Source organism: Plectrocnemia conspersa, unplaced genomic scaffold, assembly GCF_051122295.1.
Source record: "Plectrocnemia conspersa isolate PC_06_02 unplaced genomic scaffold, ASM5112229v1 ptg000005l, whole genome shotgun sequence".
In the NCBI taxonomy this organism is placed as follows: Eukaryota; Metazoa; Arthropoda; class Insecta; order Trichoptera; family Polycentropodidae; genus Plectrocnemia; species Plectrocnemia conspersa.
The window spans coordinates 17,580,515-17,602,616 of record NW_028277169.1 but is presented as its reverse complement, the minus strand read 5'-3'; the positions used below and the strand labels follow the sequence as shown (position 1 = coordinate 17,602,616).

The window sequence follows — 22,102 nt, the reverse complement described above, 5'->3', positions numbered from 1 at the left end:
ATAAAAAAAATAAAAATTTAATAATATCATGGAATATTTTTAACTGAAAGGATAGATTATTTGGTTTTTCCAGGCCTCTAACATATACATATATTTGATTCTTATCGATTGTAGCATGTTCCCTAGATTTTTAGATGTTATAATATTTAAGGTGAATAATTGCTCTTGTTTGTAAGAATTTTTATGAATGATGACTCGGCCTTTCTGTACCATAAAAACTATTTAAGTGGCAAGTTTTTTAAGTCTAATAAATTTTAGTAACCCATTTTTTTACTAAGCATGGTTTTCACTTTATTCTGCTTGTATGTATATTGTCCTCATTTTGTGTATGGCCAGTTATGAAGCATTATACTATATTCTATTCTAATTTGTCACTATAAAAAACAACATCTATCATTGCTTTCTGATCTATGAGTCACTTTATTTCTCATATATTATCTTATCATTTAAACAGATAATTCCACACGAAAGAGTCATTCCCTTTTCTTATTTATTGTGCTTCATTTCAAACATAACGATCAACTTCGATACTTTGTAGCTGATATATGATAGGTAAAAAAATAAAAGGATTCCCCGTTGGACCTAACACTGCGTGTAAATTTTAAATGGCAACTTCACCTTGAAGCTTACCTTCTTATTATCTACCGTAAAAGCACTTTCTACGTCCGATTTTTTGCCATAAAATGGTAGTACAAATTGCAACTCTCTTCATACAAAAATCTTTAAAAATATTTTTTTTGAGCTGTGGCGGCTTTATTACAAACCGAATATATATACATACATTTTCGTATTTATATAGTCTGATTTCGGTAACCAATCTTCACGTCCGCGCCAATATACACATATATGCTTATGTTTTATTACACGTGTATCGAATTTCGTTTGTTTGTCGTTTTCTTTGTGCCTTTTTTTGGCAAAGCAGTCAACAGGTCGGCAGTGAAACCAAACGAACGGTGTCGGCTGTTCATGAGCCGTGAATAACAACATTGACCCGAGCGACTCCCATGCGAACAAATTAATATTATGGTAATTCGTGTATATAGTGGCCGGTCCCTCCCGGTTGTGAACGGACCTTCCCGGGACTCCACGATCTCAACCGGCGCGTGAAAAGAATTACCACAGCGCTGATTTAATGCGAGGCACATGTGCTACGTGCACATCGACTCTACGTTTAATCGAAGGTGAAAAAAGTGAGAGGGTAGGCGTACATTGATATCAAGTCACGAGAGGTCAAGGTAGAACTTGTGATTTTGATCGTTATAGACATAGTATATAGAAGGAGAGGCAAAGAATCCATGCCTCAGGATATTTTAATGTTGGTGGAGAGTTAAACAACAGACAACCGTCAAACATCGCAATGACAGGCGGTCAAAAATTCTGTATGATAAATGCCTAAAGACTCGAATGCGAATTAGGTATCTAATACAATACCGATGTACACATAATGATAACGATGACAAAGAATTCAGCAAATCGTTGTATATTGTCATGATGTACAATTTTCAATCATTACTTCTAGTTTGGACAAAAAGTTTCAAATGCTAATACATACATTTGTGGAATAATGAAGAGAACGCAATGATAAATTTAAAGTTCCTTAAAAAAATAAATACTGTACTGAATTAAAAATACTATAAAATGTTCGATATTCGAACAATTCATATGATTTAAGATCCTCACGAGAAAAGGTTAAATTTAACTTGATATCGGGGACAAATTTACATGAATTGATATCGCTATTCTAATAGGTACTAGTATTGATGCAAAGGCAAAATATAGTATTGATACATCTATGAATGTCAGTAAGAATATTGAAAGCTTTTATCGTTAATTGATTGATTGATTTTTAATATGTAGGATCTCCTATTATAAAATAGCTATTTTTATTATCCAATTATCTGGTATTTCTGAGTTTCTATGCAATGTTTATTGTTATGACACAGAAGCAAAGAGAAACTAAAATTAAATTATTCGCAAATTCAATGACAACACTGCGACAGTTAGGATAAAAGTGCGTGATGTATAGTCACGATTATGGTAGTCGTTTGATGATTTGGCATGGACATCAATAAGGGCTTATAAGGGCCATTTCTCACCGAAAGCTGTTGGTCGTTTAAATGGCAGTTTTCGGCTTGTGTGCAGTCGGATCATTAAAGTGTGCTGGAGCCAGTTGACAGGCAGAGCAGAGGACAAAGAGGCAACGTTGAATAGCCCAACTTTTATCCCAGGGACCTCTCATGGATAAAATTCAGCCTCCGCTGTATCCGTCCCCGAATCATGAATCCCATTACGCAAATGAGCATCGAACCGTTCGGCCGGATACACGCCCGCCACAATTTATTTTGTCCTCTCTTGTGTTTTTGGCCATGGAGACCATGGACTGGCATTCAAATAACACTCAAAGATACATACATACGAAATACATTTTTTCTGTAGAATAATATAAAATATTATTTTATCAAAACAATGATACCAAACTTTAATTAAAGTTTACTACTGTAGAAAAGTAAGATTAACAAATATTTAAGTAAATGCAAAACCTTAATGTACTAAAATATTTATTGGTCGTTACCGTTAAGCAGAAATCATTTCGATTATGTGTGGTTATAAATCATAACTGCTTCTATTTAACTGTATCATTTTAACGATCGTTTGTATATATTACCTTCTTGCACTTTCTAGTAATTCAAAGGTTCAAAGGAAGTCATATACAAATTTAAATAATATTATTGCTAAAAAAGCTATAAGTTTATAGCATAAATGCTATAAAATGAATCGTGGAAATCAACAATTTTCTTTGTACTAAAGATATATTTATAATTTAATCAAATAATAGGCAAGCAATATATACCATTTAAAATAAATTCAATATAAATAAAAATAAAATATTTATTCACAAACACATGTATATGATTTATATAAATAAAAATATGTTTCATTTTAGTAAATCAATTAAAACATCTATTGCAACGTTGAAAATATTTTGTAAATATTAGACTAGTAATTTTTACATTTTTATTTTTTATATATTTATAAAAAAATATTTGTCTAGTAAACTTATACAGCTAGGATATTTGCATTTGTGATAAAGCAATTTGTGCGTTTACATTAAAACTCCACTTTTGTCAATAACCTTTTCCCTTATTTCAACACAAATTTTCATATGCTTAACTTAAATACGATTTTAAAAATACATTAGTTTTCAAATATAATTACATTACAAAACGAATTAGATAATAAAATTATAGCATATTTTATATATATACACATACATATAAATTGCAGAAACATTTCTTGATTTTGAAAATAAAAATGTTATATTAACGAGCATTAATCCTTAGTAATACATATTACAGATTATATCTAAAATATATAAAAAAAAATAATAAAACTAGGGATTTTTTTATATGTAACATTCCGCTGGAGTTATACATTTTTCATTTAATCCTTTTGGGTTTAATATGAGATTTTACTTTTAAATTTATGAAATCCTGTACCATAACAATAACCTTTTTAGTAATTGCTTTGCTATTATTATTTATTTAAAATGCATACATATTTACTACAGATATATAAATGATCATATTATCGTTATTCTGTTTATATATTTAATTAATATAATATAAAATTGCATACATTAAATAAAACAGTACAGGTCTACACACTAAATTGCCGAAAATGCTAACCGCCTCCCTTGTGTTGCGCTGTCACGCTGAAAATGTCGCCAACTTGTTAATGTCATCGATCCACGCCATTAAAATTTATTCTTATTTCTCTCTCCTCCTCTTCTTCTTTAAAAAAGTTATGCAGTTGGAAAGAAAAAATGCCGCGCTCATTATTTACCCTGTAAGATAATCTGGCCGTGATGCAGTCGAATCACAAACGCATTTTTCATCATTACCGGCGACCGAAACGGTCGCCACGATCAAAATCGCTATAATTTTATTTTTATCACATATGCGACTTCGGCGTACGTCATCAAATGACGTCATTGTATTCATTTTTTGATTTAATAAAAATAGCAGCTGCGAAATAGTTTTGATTCATGACTAACTTGCTGCAATATTTTTGTTTTATATTAGACATGAAAAAGCACTTCCTATATTTTTTATTCTGTAGAATTATTTTTTATAAAGTAAATACTTTATTTAAAACCATGATGAGCTACATTTACATAGCTTGAGTTTGATATATAATGAAGTACTAACAATAGTAATGACGAACGTCATTTTTAATTTAATTATAATATACGTAAAAGCTTGAGAGCACCATAATTCAAGGTCGATTCCAGAATATACATATATCTAAAAGCTTATAGAATAAAAAAACTGAATATTGGTAAATTGCCCAAAATCCTTATCGTAGAAAATGTGAACTTAAAACTCTTTTATATCTATCTTAAATGTACTGTAATGAGAAACAAGGTTTCGATGGATTTTATTAAATAAAAAATCCACTTAAATTATTTTATAATCAATTATCTCGAAAAATATAATCACCATCTCATAAACCTTAAAATATTGAACTAGATATTTATTTTGATGTCTCTCACATATATTAATGTAATTATTATCTAACCTCAACGCGGTGAACCGCAGGTAAAATTGTGATATGTTTTTCTTTAAGTTAAGCTCGTTTTATTGCATAGTTTAGATTTGTATTTTTATTACAATAACATTATGAATAAAAGGCAAGAGCAAGAACCAAAGATGTGCATAATTCATAAATTTATATTTTACCGAAAAAAATGATTCAAGTCTTCTAAAATTAAATGACTTGCTAGTTAAAACGAAAATCTTAGTATTGTGTTTTAAAACTATTAAATCTGTTTGATTTTTTTTAAATTACAAGGTTTCTTATCTAAAACTATTTAAAACATATATGTATAAATAAGTCTTATTATTTTTTTATTTGCACATAGCTCAAGTACACATGTGACTACACCAAACCAAAGCAAAATAAAAAAATATATTCCTTTTGGATTTACTATTAAGTACTTTTTTTTAATTGCGAATATATTATTTGTCGCAAGCTCTAATGAGTAGCAATGTATGAAAAAACTTAATAAAGGAAAAGGGCGAGACGTGGAAAGGGACTATATGTTCCTCAGTGTCCTAAAGTGCAACTGAGTAATTTTTTTTTTATATATAAATACATTTGAGAGCAATTGAGCAAAATTTAGATCAGATGACTTTTAATATAATACACGTGTTAATTAAAAAGTTTTAAAAATGCCTAATAATGTAAAATACTAGTTACAAAGAAGGAAATAACTTTGATTTCCCACATAAAAATTAGTATTAACCAACAGACAAAGTCTGTGAATCGGTGACAACTTATTATAAACTATTATGCATTACATAATTTACAATCAATATATATGTCACAATACAGCTAGGCCAGTTTTATTTAAAAATTCAAGTCTGTCGTGGAGACCCGAGCCCGTGTCTTCTTAATAGTCAGTCTACCTTAGGCCTTACGTACTTTCATTAGTAAATATTATTAGTGTGATAAATATCGGTTAAGGTGTTTAGAATTTTATACAATATTTTCTTAGTATTTTATTCAATAAAATGATACTCCTATGATCTTTCTTAACATTAAATTACAAAAATTTAATTAAAGAAAGTGAGCTATATACAAAAAACGTATTTATTTAGTGCTTTAGCTTTAAATGGTATTTATATCATATTAAGCAAATTAGTTTAAAAAAACGCTATTCTCCTCTTCACCTTCATTGTGTCATTAGGTAATAAACGCATTTTAAATCCTTTTTTTAATTACTTATATTCTATTCGCGTTAACACAGTCAGTTCGAGAGCTATCCATTTCATCATTATTTATAATTGAGAAAGAGTATATCGAACGTATATTAGAGCTAATAGTAGAAAGTAAAATGTTTTTGATTTTATCAACTTTTTTAATCCGCCTTATCTTTGTTTTCGTTATTCAATAACTATATTAATAATTAGATAAAAAGAAATGACTTTACCTGGGAATCAGCAGATTGCTAAAATGTATGGAGACTTTCTGCAGAGTTACACCATAAAATTTGTTTGGCGAACTTAAATCTCGTTTTCTTTAAAAATCAAGGAAGTTTTTTAACAAATTCATATTCGAAAATTTTGCAATTGTTATTATTAACAATTTTCTCTACAATTCGGATAGCGATACAAGAACACAAAATTTCTTTATAGCTCGACGCTCTGTAATCAATTAAAGTAGAATATTCACGTTCATTATAACAAATCATAATCATATTGAAGATTGTTCTATTAAACCATCATCCAGTTCTCTGTTTATCAATAATACAAAAATACCTACAATATATTACTGTATTAATATAATTACATATATCTTTTATTTATCAACGAAAATCGAGAATTCTTTTTTCTCGAGAAATAAAAAATATCAAGAAGGAAATATATTTTTTACATACATTCCGTTACAATCTTTTGGTCTTCCTACGCACATTCAGCAACCTCTAACTTATCTTTGTTTCGCCGCTAATATTTGGTATTTAAATCGTGTAAAATTGTATGAAGTAGGTTAAGCTTCCAACATTATCTCAAACACCATTTATTTTATTTCATTAGTATGAAAATAATGGCTTGCCATTTAAAAACTCATTTTAATAGTATTTATTATTAAAAAAAAATAGCTTTATAAAATAGTTGTTAGAATAAAATTAATCTAAAAAATATTGGTGAAACTTTATAAGTAAAACATTTTAATTTAACTTATCACTGGGTAGCCAATAAATCCTAGACATCTTATTAGCAAAAATTGTGATGCGCACTTAATTTTCTGTAACAAAAATACGTTGTTATAGATAATATAGTTATTAGATAATTTTATGTAGTATGTAAATATATTATGTTGTAAAATATGTTTATAAGAATGAGCTATTCGTGTCAAGCTCGCGCGTGCATAATGCACTGTAGGTAGCCGATACACGTTAAATTTCACACGAAGATTCGTCGTGGGGTGTTTTTGTGAGGTTGTTGAAGTTGACCGTGAAAGCCTGCACGGTGTTGTGGTTTGAAGACGAGGCTGTGGCAATATGATCCGGGTGTGTCGGGATGCTTGGTCTTTTTGATCTCGACTTGATATGAATACGGTTGGGGTGACAGGGAAGTAAGAAGAAGAAGTATGGGAAGACGAAGAAGAAGGGAAGAGGTCCGAGGAGGAGACGGGATGTCGATCGTCAGGTTTTCGGCAACGCAATAAATTGAACGGCCAACTGTTGTCGGCAAGGGAGTGATGTTGAGGCCGATAACGGCTACGACAGGGACCACTCGTGAGCTCTGCCCTCTGTGACATTTCAGCAGCGTTTTATGTATAAAAGTAAAATATTTACATTATAATGTTTCGAATGTCGATTCGAGAGTTTGTTAAATCGCAATGTGTAAAAGTGGATAAAAAAATTTACTTTAATTCGTATTTTCATTATTCATGTAATATTCATCATCGGGTATATTAGTAAATTAATTATAACCGCATTATAACCTCCTCGTTTTGGATCTACTAACTTTCTTTCGTCTATCAATTTTACCTAAGAAGATAACAAACTTTCCAAACGCACAACGTATGGATAGGATATAGTCTATAATATATAATGGAGCTAGTGTTTGTAATGCGATCTCTATTCACCTGTATTATATACATGTCACGCGCATCTAAAAATATCGACCTAATACAGTGCAAACTTTTCATTATTTTTAAAGCGAAGAAATACTATATAGTATTCATTTAAATGATTCAAAGTTAATTACTTTAAATCTGAAATCATCTGATTATCAATCAGTTTTTTATAATATGTTCTACCTTGTTTATCAATAGTCATCGCTTTCCATAACATTTGTATGTAAACATTAAATCAAGGATTTAAAATTGTGAGTCATAAATGCTATGCGATTTTTGAAAAGTATCACCTTCACCTCTAGAATTCTTAATTTGGTATGCTGACTTGAATCGTATGCTAGTTTCCGATCTTTATTGCTCAGTTTAACACGATAACTCAAGATTAGTATTATTTATACGAACATTATACATGCACAATATTTTTTTATTATTTAAATAGGAAATAATCATATTTATTTATATTATGTTATCAAAAAACGTCAACTTTTATGTAAATGTTCTTTATATAAATGTAAGAATTATCATATATTACGAATGAATAATATTACATTAAATCAAATATAAACATACAAGTTGTTGATTTGATACATAAATCTTTAAATAATTCAACATTTACCGTTTTCGCGCTAGCGATTGTGACTTGAATCACTATTTTATGCTTTTGTGTTTGTAAATATAAACATGCGTAAGAGAGGAGTTGTTTTGATATTTTTTTATTAAAAATCGCATCTACTATTATCAGAATATTTGTGACATTAATATTTCGGTCATGCATGAAAAAAATCAAGAGCAATATGTATGCGCGTCGCGAGTTTCATTTAATGTCGAACGTGACTCTGAAAACGACCAAAAATTTGTCCTTAAAAATCCCTTATGAGCTCTTTATATGCAGAATCACTTTTTTTGTTGCTGTATGTAGTTTATAGAAATTGCTCATACAAAATTACAAAGCGTCTTATATAGCGTCACTATTCTTAAACGATCAATCTTGGTGGTATCGCGTGAGAATTGGTATCCTTCAGCGGGATACCGTCGGTCATATTTATGGTATCCTAACAGGACGACATTCGAGATATTAACCCCCTGTCAGGATTCAGGCTATTATCGCCCTTTTTATTAATGCGACCTTCTTCGCCAGTTACTTTTTTGTTGTGTAATTAATTTCAAATGTTCAACGCTAAGCGCTATCCGACACGAAAATCGTTTGTAACGAAGATTTAGCTCCGATTAAGTAATATGAATTTACAAGTCGAGGGATGCTTCTGTATTGGCACGTAACATAATTATATATAAAAAATAATTTAACCTCTAATTGTAATGATACATAACAATTATTATTGCTACAGGATAAACACTCAAATCTGTATACAAAATCAATCGCAAGTAAAATAATACATATTTTATGTATATAGATTTTTACAAATTTAATTATTTACATATCGTTATATTTTTTAAAATACAACTTATTTTTTATTAAACAAAGTAAAATTCAGCATTAAAATTATACTTTTAAATTAAATTAAGTTCAGTGAATAAATAATATTTTCCATTGGTAAAAAATATATAAAATTTCTGTTAAATTATATTTTTAACAAGTTTAATATCTTCGATAAAAAACTTAAAAAGTTTTTATACTCTTAAAATATGTTTCTGTACATCTTCTTAATAAAATCTCATCTAATTCGCTTTCAATAAATAAGACTGAGATAAACTTAAGCTAAAGTACAAACTTAGTATATAGCTAGTGAAACTCTTAATTATGGTTTTCTCTCGATTTCACAGTTTTTTTATGAAAATTTGGAAAAGAGAAGTTTTGGAAAATGATTTTTTATTTACTGTTGCATGTCTGATTATGCAAATATTTTTTACCTAACTGGATGTTAGTAAAAAAATTAAATGAAACTGCTTACAAGAAACATATAGAAAAAATATAAAAATATAAATTTTAGGCTTTTTTTGAAGACCACCGACTATTAAAAATTCTATTTTATGTTTATTTTCATGAAACATATACAAAATTATTATAGGCTATCATATTACATTTAAAAGTATCTTATAATTTAATATTTATTTATTATTAATTCACGATTCATTAGAATAAACAATATAAATATTTTTCACGTTACTATTTTTTGCGTTATCCGGAAATTAAATTACTACACCTCGTATATCAAATAATTATGCTTAGATTTGCTTAATATTTTCTTATTAATAGTATTTTTTAAGATTGTAGTAAATAATCATATTTTTATTATATTATATTTGCCTCACTGAGCCCTTTGCTCTTCGCGTTATTTATAATGAGATAAATACGACATTTTCTGCTGTATGCATATGATTTTAAATTGTTTAAATGTATTCGATCTGTTGTGTGTATTTATTCTCTCTACAGAGTGTTTTAGATTATCTATGGATATGGGTTTCAGTCAATAGTCTGTCCTTTAATCTTGAAAAGTGCCATACTGTGTCATTTTCTCGGTCCCAATCGCTATCAGATTTTTCCTAAGATTTCGTTGAGGACATTTTGACTAGAGGAACTTTCACTAAATAGTAGTGATTTTTTCGTTAATGATTTCTTAAACATAATTTGCACATTTGCTTTGCAAAAAATATATATTCAAGTGTATTTTTTCACCTTCTTTACATCACATTCATATTTTCATCTCGAACTTTTATATCGACTTTTTTATAAAAGCAATCTACAACTGCTTAATGTAACACATGAACCATTGTCATATTTAATGGCAATTAAAATATTGCCAACTTATTTTTTTATCATTTTGATGATCGAAAAGTTTGTATTAATAGCAACTAGCTTAGGTATACATAGGCAAATAATTAGGTATTCGAATATTCGACTCGGAGTCCACCATCGACCCACTTTATACTGGTTCGTTCGCAAAGTTTATACGGCTGGACCGAGACGTACACAGTAATGAATTCCGAATACAATAGCAGCTTTTCGACAGAAATATTCCTCGAAATGAAGCAGCTTTGGGACCCTGTACGGCCGTTGGACCCGCAGAGACAGAGGCAATAGCTTACTCGTCTCTCGGTCCTTCGTTAAACCGAACAACGTTCACCGGTGTGTACCTGAGATATTTTTGCGTAGGAATAAGTTTAATTAAAAATAAAACAAGAAAGAAACGCTAAACTCACAATCGTCGACTTTAAAACATGTGCCCTGCGAGATGGTGACAAAATATCGTTCTGCAAATTGACCGACCCACGAAGTCGCAATCTTTGCTTTGGGATCTCATGTGTGTATAAAAAAACTTTTTTTGTTCGGTGATTCACAATTTTATATTTGTATGTGTGATTGTGTGAGGTTCATATACTTCACAATATATATATACAAATATAAAATCGTGGTATAAGCATCCATATTATTCAGTACGACAATAATTCTTATGGCATGCAGCTCGAAATCTGATCTTAATGAATTGCGTTGAAATACATGATAATATGTACAGTTTCTTATAAATTATATAAATAAATGGAATCATTGGAGAGTTTCGGAATTCGATCCCAAGTAAAAATGGAATAAATCCACAAAGATTTATCTGATCGATTCAAATGTATTCGATAATTAAACGTCAGATGCGGTCGAAACCTTCGATAAATTCGCTCCGATGCCAATTTGCTATTTTTGTTTACGTTGTGTGTAACATTTATGCAAATGCTTGTCATTCGCGCACGACCACTATAAATAAGAGCTTTTACGATCAAGATTGACCTTGCGGCAAATAATGAACAATTTTCGGTATGCAGACGACTAATATTGATTAATAATTTATTTAATTTCATTGCAAATTCCGAAACGCTTGCTATCGGACGCGAAACGATTCTAACCGTCCTTAATTTTCTCGTATAATAAACTAAGAATTTATTTTCGATACTTTCCCTGCATTAGTCGATGGACATTAAAGTCGCAATAAAGGCTCCGTTATATGCGAGTTAATATTTCAACCTGTCGATGAAACGATCTCAGTACCAATGGTTTAGGCGCATGTACAGGACATCCCATAAAAATATAAGCACGTATTAATGGCGATTCGCCATGGATATTGTCAGAGTATAAATTTAATGTAATGCTCGGTGAATTAGCATCATAGCATCGTATCGTATGATTTAGACATTTCATAAATGATTCTTTTAAGCTAAATTACTTTTATCTTATTTTATTATCATTAATTTTAGAATGTTTAGAATTTTGCGGTTTCTTTAATACATATGTATGCTTATTTTTTTTACTACGCTACTAATTTTAATCTCAATTAGTTTCATTAACATTTCAAGACGTTTCAAAATGTTACTTTTTTAATAATACTATTTATTATTTTTAATTTAAATTATATGACATAAAATTATTTTTTATTTAACCAAGTATATCATTGTTTAACTTCTAAGCTAAACATATATTTAAAAGCTCACGTTTTCTTTCGAACGAATGTTTTCAACTTTTTATTTTATTTTACGATTGTTTGCTGCTCATTGACGGAAATATCAGAATCCGGTTCAAAGTTAAACAATGATGCGATTTTTAGTGAGGGAAGATTGAAAACTGTCTAACACTCAAAGATATATTATAATATTTTTTAACATATTTGCTCTGCTCTGTAAAATACTGCGTTACGGCAGCTACTCTTTTGTGAACGAAAATATTTACGCTTCTAGGTATTCTTCATGGTTCAAAAATCAATGAAAGACTGATAAGTAATGGGGTACAAATACAATACCACACTTTTAAATTTGCTTATGTATTTGCTAAAGCGTTTTTCTGATAATAAAGCACACAGAATTCCATTGTTATTTATTTTTATTTATTCACGAAGTTGTGTTGTAAAATTATAGTTGGACCCCTAAGAGTAAATCAACAATCAGTATTTTCTTCACGTCCTAAAAAATATTTCGGAAACTTAAGTTTTTTGTAAGACGCTAAACTCATGTTCTTTCGCTGTTTTAGTTGTATACTTTGGTTCATACTAATAGTGGTAAGCTATATCTCAAATCAGAAGTTGTTAGTAGGAGAAAATTTGACATTCTTACGCATTGCTTCAAATATTATGAGCCAGTACATAGGACATGAGCACAAGCTTTTTACTATTTACAAAAGCTTGATTTGCTAAATTTCCATCATCATATCTTTAATCAAATTTATGTTTTCTTTAGTGGTTGTAGATGCGTGCCTTCCACTTCGATTATAATATTTTCAATGCTTTCCCTCCCCTGTTCCTAAAGGGTTTGAAATGCTATGGAGTTCTATTTTGTAAAAATTTTATGTACTGCTTAAATAAAATCATATAATAGTAACAAATTAATGGCTTAAAAAAAACTTCGCAAAGACTTTAGTGGCAGTTTAAATGACCTTAAAACATATGTGCGTCTAGTTTGTAATCTCAACTCGTATATTAGATTATTTTTGATGTGGTGCTTTCATGTATCTACTCATACATCAGATAAGCAACCTTATCAATAATTTATTATATTGATCCAAAGTTTATTCAGCAGTGATTTTAATATAATTAGGTTCCATGCAGGTTCTTTGATTATATCTAGTAGGTCCAAGTTCGAACACACTTCCACGATAGCCACACGCAGCGATCTGCAACAAAGTTGCCCCATACAATAACATCCGTAGAAAGTACGAGGACATCTTAATGAACACCGGCTCAATTACGATCATCCTCTGCGCATGTTTAATTCTTCTCTCCTCAGAGGGAGAGGGAGATGCTCTCTGGACCGGAGGCCGCTGCTGCGTCCCTACGAAACGCACCGGCCCTGTATCGGCTTGTCTCGTTTCGCCCATTGTCTTGTCCGTTCGTTTGGCCAATGTCACATGCCCGATTCACTCCCCCTATTGTTTTCGTTTTGTATTCTCTGTTTGTTTTCTCTCTCTCCTGTGTGTGTGTGTGTGCGTTGGTCTGTTTTCGTTTCAGTCGTTTTTCGCTTTTTCGCCGGCGATATATTTATTATAAACATTTAGCATGGTAGCGTTCATTAGCCGCCACCGGGGTCGGACATTAAGAGGCCGTTTGTATGTATATATGCGCCGGTACAAAAATGCATTTCAATGCATAATTGTTGGTTCGGATGCCGATCGTATCTGCGGAATAAATCGGACGAACGAGGCCGTCCCTTTGCCCATTTTGAACGTCGACTCTTTATGTGTGTGCAACGTATAGTACTTACGTAGTACGTACTTGCTTTTCGACCGGTGAAATTGTCTAATTTGTTATATGCGTGTACATCGTAAAAATGCAAGGGGCTTAAATGGCACGCAATTGCCTTTTAAAGCTTTTAAAGTGAAATATATAGACGGCGAATGTCCATTGTGTGCGTTTCATTAGCTACGTATAATATGGTCAAATGTATGCAAATTTTATATTTAGATAAATCAGGCCATATACTATTTAATGATGCTCGAGAGTTTTGAACAAACATATTCGTTAGCATTGATAAAAAGTACAAACAGTACTAGGCTACATTTTTATACCATCACACTGTATATTTTTAAATTATCCGATATATTTGTGTTATTGAGAAGACTTTGTTTTAAACTTTGATGTAAACAATTTATTTAACAATAGATTTTAATTTACAATATTTAATTATAAGAAAAAACGAGGTAAATGATAATCAAATCAAACTATAGAGTTATTCTGTAACAATTTACATGATCGAATCATGAAATATTAGCATTAATGAGGTCTTACTAACGCTTAATAAATGTATAATGTAGATAAAATTATACATAATTATAACCTAATTTTAATCAATTTTTTAGTATTATTTAATAAGATCTCTTTGTATAAAAATATTGTTTATTAATTATTTCACTATATTTATAGCATTTTTATGATTGCTAATGATAGACTATGATACGAGGTATATGTTGCGCACAATTGAAGTTGAGTGTTATGTGTTTTAAATCAGTGGTCATCAAATGTTTTGTATGATTAATTTTGTTGTTCGCGGCCAATTAAAATCGATTTGCGTCCATTTTCCGAATACATATTCACGTTTTCTTAAGAAAGTATCTTAAAAGTTTACATATAAAAAATTGAGCTTTTTTCAATAACATAATAAAGATTAAAATCTCGATTCACAAATTCACAATTTATTTAATCTTTTTGAGTATGGATTTTTTTCTGCGAGTTGAATTTTACTGTTCTTGAATCTAAATATCGATTTGAGAGAATGTTTTGGATATAATTTCACTAAAATATTTCGGCTAACAGTAAATAAAATCGAAATCGCTAATATGATAGATTTTCTTTGATAGAAGATAGTATAAAAAAATAATCGAAATAAATTCTTAAAACAATAAAATCTCAATACGTTGGAAAAAAACGAATAATTTTAATGAATATATTATATGCTTAAAAATAGCTCATATTATATAACCAATAATTATGTAAATCACTGCTCTATATTTTTACTTTATTATATTTAGTTAAAAAAGTTAGATTTTGATAAAAAAAGTATTTTTATTGTAGCAAGTATTTATTTATTCTATTAAGTATTTTTTTTGGCAAAATTATACGTAAATTGCTTTATAACATTTGTATTTTTCGGGTTTTGAGGTTAATTTGTTAACCCTTTGAGCGGAAACAATTCACAATTCTTATTTAAATTTTGTATTTGATCACACATACTTTATTGTTAATTTTTTTTATGTATTGGGATGATTCTTGGTTCCGTAATCTAATACAATACTTAAAAGTAAGTGCATATTTTAAATTCTAAAAATATGTATTCACTGATCTTAATGCATATGTAACGTTGATATCACAAAAGCACAATTTTTCTTTCGTATGAACTTTTAATTGTACTTACTAGTAAAACACTAAACAGCGCTAAGGTCATTGTATCGCATTGGCATTAGTCGGAAAAGGTTAGCGCTAATCGTTCACGGCGCGGCCTTGTACAAAGGATTATTGTCTAGCGCTCTGAGTTTTTTCTCAAATTCTTGAATAACTAATCGATCTCCCAGCAAATCAGCCGAAGCTTCATTAGCATCAGAGCGGCTGGCTGACCAATTAAACAAAAAAAGCGAAAGTTTTTCGTGCGCCCGCTTAATTTATTTTCCAATATGAACGTCTGGTTTCATTATCCGGTAAGGTTCATCGGTGGCAATCAAACTGTCCCGTGCACCGGTCATTCCGAGCTGCTAAACTTGTTTTAATTGAACCCGGGTCTGAGTCCGGCCCTCGTGAGTCCGATAATCTCCGTGTGGAGCCCATTGAACACTTAATAGACCAAAGAGGAGGTGGGTTTTATGCAAATACCCGCCGACCTCTTATCGACAGCCGACATCTTCCAATGTCGCTCTTCCCTCCGCTGCTGCTGCTTCTGTTTGCATTCAATTCCAATTGATTACCTCAAGCTGGCCTCATTACGACCAGAACGTAGGACGAGCCTTATGATATGGCCGTATTTACTGGGTCATAATGATAAATATGTCCTGGGAGAAACAGGTCTCGGATTCTAATGAAAAATTTGCGACGATTTGCGTCCAGAATCTTAATTATCGTGGAACGTGTTCGGTTTAACAAACGCAGATTTGATTTATTTGTGCGTTCACGAAGGTACATCTACCTATAGATGCCCACGACAAAAATAAAAATCAAAGATCGAATCGATCTGGAATACTGAACAAAGAGTCAGTAATTAAAATGAACCTTGCGAGGCCACATGTGGGGAGGATTTTTGCTCGTCATCGTCTTACACCTACCTATGCATTGTGTATGTATATTGATGTTGTGTTACAAGAACATAACAATCGCTTCAGAGGTGTCGCTCACATGATATACACACTAGTCCTTTCATTTGCGTGGCTAAACTGCTCAACAAAAGTAACATAAATTAAAATCACTTGAAATAGGTAAACGGCTACTTTCTTAACTCTGACTTGAAATATCTCTATCATTATTTATACACATGCTTTATTTTAAACATATTTTGATATTATTTACATTGAGAGCCGAGAAAATGGAGATTAACATGATTAGGGAAAGCTATAGATTTTATACAACAGTATTATATGTGTGTGCTCATGATATCTTTATATCGACTATTTCAACATTTTATACTTGTCTGTCAAATGATGGTTAACACTAGGCACCTATATAAATATATCATTCAATACATCCTCATACAAATCCTCGTCGTTGTATAGAAGTGTAATTTTCTTTCTGATATAGCAATATAAGTCAATTACGCCTTTTGAAGTAGCCGATGGATGGGTATTAATGCCAACCGGTAACATATTACGTTCAAATCTCTTATGCATAATCTGCTATCTGGCATTTTATTGTCCATTCACGTATTGAATTCTTTCCTTTGTCGCGCCAATTTAGTTCAACTGTCGTAAGGTCACACATAGTACATACATTATGCGTAGAATCGTTAAAGTTCAACGATTTGCACCGACTCTAACTCTGAATTCTTCGTTGAACAATTTCCTCGAGTATTTTCGCTACAGTTAAATATCGTACTTAACGAGACATTTGCACATTCTAGCAAAGGGCGTGGGCAATTCCACGTATACTTTATAACTTCTCTGCTACGTATATTTGTATGTTCAAATCTAATAAATGCCTTGAATTATGAAATGTCATCATCACTGATTTTTTTTTGAGTTATACCCTATTATATAACACAATCAGGCGAATCTATTTATAATACGCACGTATTTACGTATAATATTTGCACACAGAAATATGTGGAATATATATAGAGGTTTCTCTGCCACGCCAGTAACATTAATTGGGATCGTCATGCCGCTAGACCGGTTCGAATAGCTCTTACTTATATTTATATGTTTCGCCTACAAATATCACAGGTACACAGGGAGAATCTGCGTACTCTGTGCGAACAACCGTTATACGCCTAGATGTGCAACGATCTTGGTTAGGATATATCGAACGTTTGAAGGCCACTGGAATATAATACAATGTTGCGTGGGGCAATCGGCTTTGTTGCTTCCAGATGATAGATACAAGAGCGGCTTCGGATGCTGAGGTCAGCCATATATCAGATACCGTAAAGATTTTAGATGAATTGTGCGTATCAATGAGCATATATTTTTTATTAAATCACTTTGTGCAATTAGATTAATGGCGTACTATACGCTCTTGTGTAAAGATATGGTTGCCATAAAATAAATACTCCTATATAAATTTTATAAATGCTGCGAAGATACTCTGAGGCAATAAGGAAGGACAACATAAGAAATTTAAATGATCCTTATATATAGATGGTTAGATTAATACACCAATCAGTGCTTTTATCTATCCTATAACTAAAAGTATATCTGCTTCTTATATATTTATATACATATATATAGTCGAGTTAATTAACTGTTCGATAGTGGTATTTTAGAACGTTTACTTTTTTTTCTTAATACTAAATACAGATTTCATTATCATGGTGCCGCCACTGCAACTCGTGTTTTTGTTTCATATGCTTAGATTTTCCCGCAGCCTATGAGGCTGATGGCCGCAAAAGATACTGTGTATGAATATATTATTATACACTAACAGCACAGTCTTTATTACAATATGTAAAAGAGGAGTGTTTTTTTTTTAAATTCAGAACTAAATTGCGTTCTGCCTTTTCCGGTATTTCGAGGCATAACTATAAAAATTCTTGGCATTTCTATCATACGAATTAGAACACCTACCGATCAATAACGTATTCCAGTCGCGTCTCTTTGTAGCTTATTTTAACACTGCATTACTGATCGCGTTTCCAACTGGTTAATTGTATATTATGTGATAAAAATCGATTATGACATGATTTTAATCATATTTATTATATTTATAGGAAGTAGACATTACATAAAATACTCAATCTACTCCGGCGATCCTGATGGATACTTCAGCATCGATTTGGAATCTGGCTCAATAAGAACGGCGTCAATCTTAGATCATGAATCACGCTCAAGTGTTCTTCTCAATATTCAAGCATCAAGTGGGAATCCGCCAACGTATGGACACACACAGGTAAAATATAATCATTATGTAACAATCCACTTCATGAGAGTTTTGTTTTATTTATTAAAATGTATTTCTTTTTTGTCATTTTTTTTTTGATTTTTCGATCTTTCTTTGACGAAATATTAATGTTACATTTTTATTATTATTGTTTATTGAATTTTAATAATTTATTCAGCTAATATAGCTAATTGTTTATGCACTAAACAATTCATAGCAAAACATTTGTATATATAAGAAAGACTTTAATAATACAATTTATTTTTTAATGTACCAAGGTGTTTCTTTTGCGGATTGTCTTAGAAATATTATTATAAAATTCACATATCCGTACAATATTTTCTCGTTTTTTTATACCCAACTATCCTCAAATTATCAGAGCTTTTAAATGCTTATCAAAATACTCTGACACCATATTATTTTTTAACATTCCAATCTATCAATCATACTTATACAACTAGTACTATTTTATTTAAAACTACTCTCATTGCCCTATTTTTTAATTTTTGCAACATCATTTTACTTAATTTATTTTTTAATATTTATACTTAACATACTTTTCAGATTATTGTAGATAATATTTGATACATATTTTTCTACTATTTTTTTAAATATGTAATTATAATGTTCCTTCAATTTTTTTCGATCTACAATTATGATAAATATTTTTTATTATCAAATATTTTTAATATAGTAGTTTTAAACTATTTTTATATTAATATCTAACATATATTTATAATTATTAAAAATACATTATTTTTTAACCATATTCTATTATACTTAATTCATTATTTTAGTTATCTACTACTTCTTTAACATTTTAACCTATGCAATAAATTAAATTGTCGTCCTCACACTGATGTATTTTATATTTTTATATTATTATTTAAATTAATAATATATGTTATAAACAACAATGGTCATAATTTCAACCCCTGTAATACACTTTTTTTTTCATTATTGAATATGCGACACGAATAACATTTTAAGTCTTAAATACGTAAAAAGTCAACTTTACAGGGGGTAAAAAATTAATTTACAGATTTAATTTATTGGTATTATTTTTAATAAAAATCTTTTATATTGAATCAAATTAAAAATATAAATACATACATATAAAAAAATATTTTATAATTTTTCAGTACTATATGTAAAAATATAACTATTTAGGGTACATTTATGGCAATAGCTCTCAAAGGGTTAATATAATGATCATAGCGATAAATTCCATACTCACTACAATAACAGTAGTTATTAGTATTTGAGGAAGGGGGGGGGGAAAGTGTCGATAAATATTTTTAAACACATTTAAAGATAATTGATGCTATGTGTAAAAATATTTTATGCTATTTTTAGTTTTGGTAAATATTATTGACTTGTTTTTTCGACTTCCTTGACATTTTATATATTTTTAGGTTAACATTGCCGTCGAAGATGTAAACGATAATGCTCCTGAATTTGAATCTTCAACTGTGAGAATATCAGTAGCTGAAAATTTAGAATTAGGTACTCCTTTATATGCGGCTCATGCTAGAGATAAAGACAGTGGTGCTTTTGGATTAGTAAAATATCGACTAGCTGGTGGTAATGGAGCAGCTTCAGGACCGTTTGCTGTAGATTCATCTCAAGGACATATCACATTGACTAGGTATGTTTATATTTTAAAAATAAATTAATATAATAATTATCAATATTGATTATTTTTTTACCTTTAGGCACTTGGATTATGAAGCAGCCCAACGACACGCTTTGACTGTAATTGCTTTCGATGGCGGAAAACCTCCGTTGACCGCTAATCTGACCTTATTGGTCGACGTCCAGGATGTGAACGACAATCCACCAGTTTTTGAGCGTCCAGAATATGCAGTCAACGTCATAGAATCCGCTCCGTTAGATACACAGGTATGCGTTTTATTAAGCAAATTATGGTTACTTCAAAGTGAAACTCGCGGTCAATCGCAATGGATCTATGTGTGTTGCTTGTTAGAATGAATTAGTATTATATTCACACCTTTGCTCACGAAGTGTTGACCGTTACTCATCACAGAATCTCACTCGTGCATCTCTTCATCCTGTGTGTGGGTACAACCACGACCCAATCAGGTGTCAAAGTTCACTTGGCGAACGGCTAACAATTCATACTTTCTCTCTCGCGTGCAGCCTTAGAAGCCGATGGAGATGGAGGCTCGACGCTTGATTGATTGCTCATTACCCCTCGGGGGCTACGCCCCCGTGCGGCCCCCAGGTCGTTGCCAAAACGTCAAAGGAATTCCTTCGGACGGACGGACGTCGACCAAAAATAATTGGCTTTTCATCTATTTGCGGTCGTGATTAATAGAATGCCTTTGTTATGCGCTTCGCGTGGGCGTGTTCATCTGAAATAAGATCTTCACGGCTCGGATGCGTTTTTTAATAACATTTCGGACGTATCAATATTTAAAATGTATACTTCGTACAATGTTATCGATGCGAATTAAGGTTCTCGCTGGGTTCCAGAAAAAATACACGATAGATAAAATTAAATGACCGCCCTAACGAAAATTTATATTATTAATTTCTATAATAGCAAAGACCATTCAAGTTTTATTCTAAAAAGCACGATCTCGTTGACTATCATATTTAGAGTTTGTGATGAAATTCAGCTCCAGATATATTTTCAGGAGTTTTTTTAGTCATTTAAATAAATTTGTTTGTCTCTGCTTAATCTAGTTTTTCTTTTTAGGTTATCCAAGTAACAGCAGTCGATTTGGACACGGGAAACAACGCTCGCATTACCTATCGCTTAGTGGGCGGTGCTCAAGCGCCTTTCTCCGTGGAGTCACATTCAGGAAAAGTCACTCTCCGAGGACCTTTAGACAGAGAGCGGAGAAACTCATATAGTTTGGTCATAGCTGCTAGCGATCATGGCACTCCACCTTCCACCGCCACCACTCGTCTTCAAATCAACGTCCTCGATGCCAACGACAATGATCCCATCTTCGGTGCTTCGGCCTATGAGTTTTCCGTGGAAGAAAACCTACCCAGAGGCGCACTCGTGGGAACTCTACAAGCATCGGACGCAGACGTAGGTGACAACGCTGCCGTGAGATACAGCCTCATACCCGCCAACACTAGCTTCCACATCGATCCGGTAACAGGTGAGGAAAATCTTTTAAGAAACAGTCACGAACGTATTCACACGATAAAACAATATTGAACTAAATTCAATTGCCGCACCGGTGCGACGACGGCTCGTGTATTGTAATTTATGTGGGCATTATTGTCAGTGGAACAAAACTTGTAAATCTCGTTGTCGGAGACACCTGCAGACTAATGCACTCCTACTATTGCGTTGAAATACAAATAATATAGTACATTAAAGACTTTTAAAAATTAATAAAAATATAATAATTGAGTTTTGCAAGAATCTAATCCTACATAGTCATAAAATTTTAAACAAAGTTCATCTGAGTTCACAC

The 22,102-nt window shown here is 31.2% G+C and overlaps 1 protein-coding gene across 1 annotated transcript in view; it reads left to right on the top strand.

The window, feature by feature from the left end:
- Nucleotides 1-22,102, top strand: part of ds (dachsous cadherin-related 1) — a 286,596-nt gene that overhangs the window by 242,887 nt on the left and 21,607 nt on the right. Inside the window, exons 5-8 of the mRNA XM_088186423.1 lie at nt 18,475-18,653; nt 20,060-20,292; nt 20,360-20,546; nt 21,367-21,781. Coding sequence (XP_088042549.1) covers nt 18,475-18,653; nt 20,060-20,292; nt 20,360-20,546; nt 21,367-21,781 — 1,014 coding nt within the window. The remainder of the gene's footprint in view (nt 1-18,474; nt 18,654-20,059; nt 20,293-20,359; nt 20,547-21,366; nt 21,782-22,102) is intronic.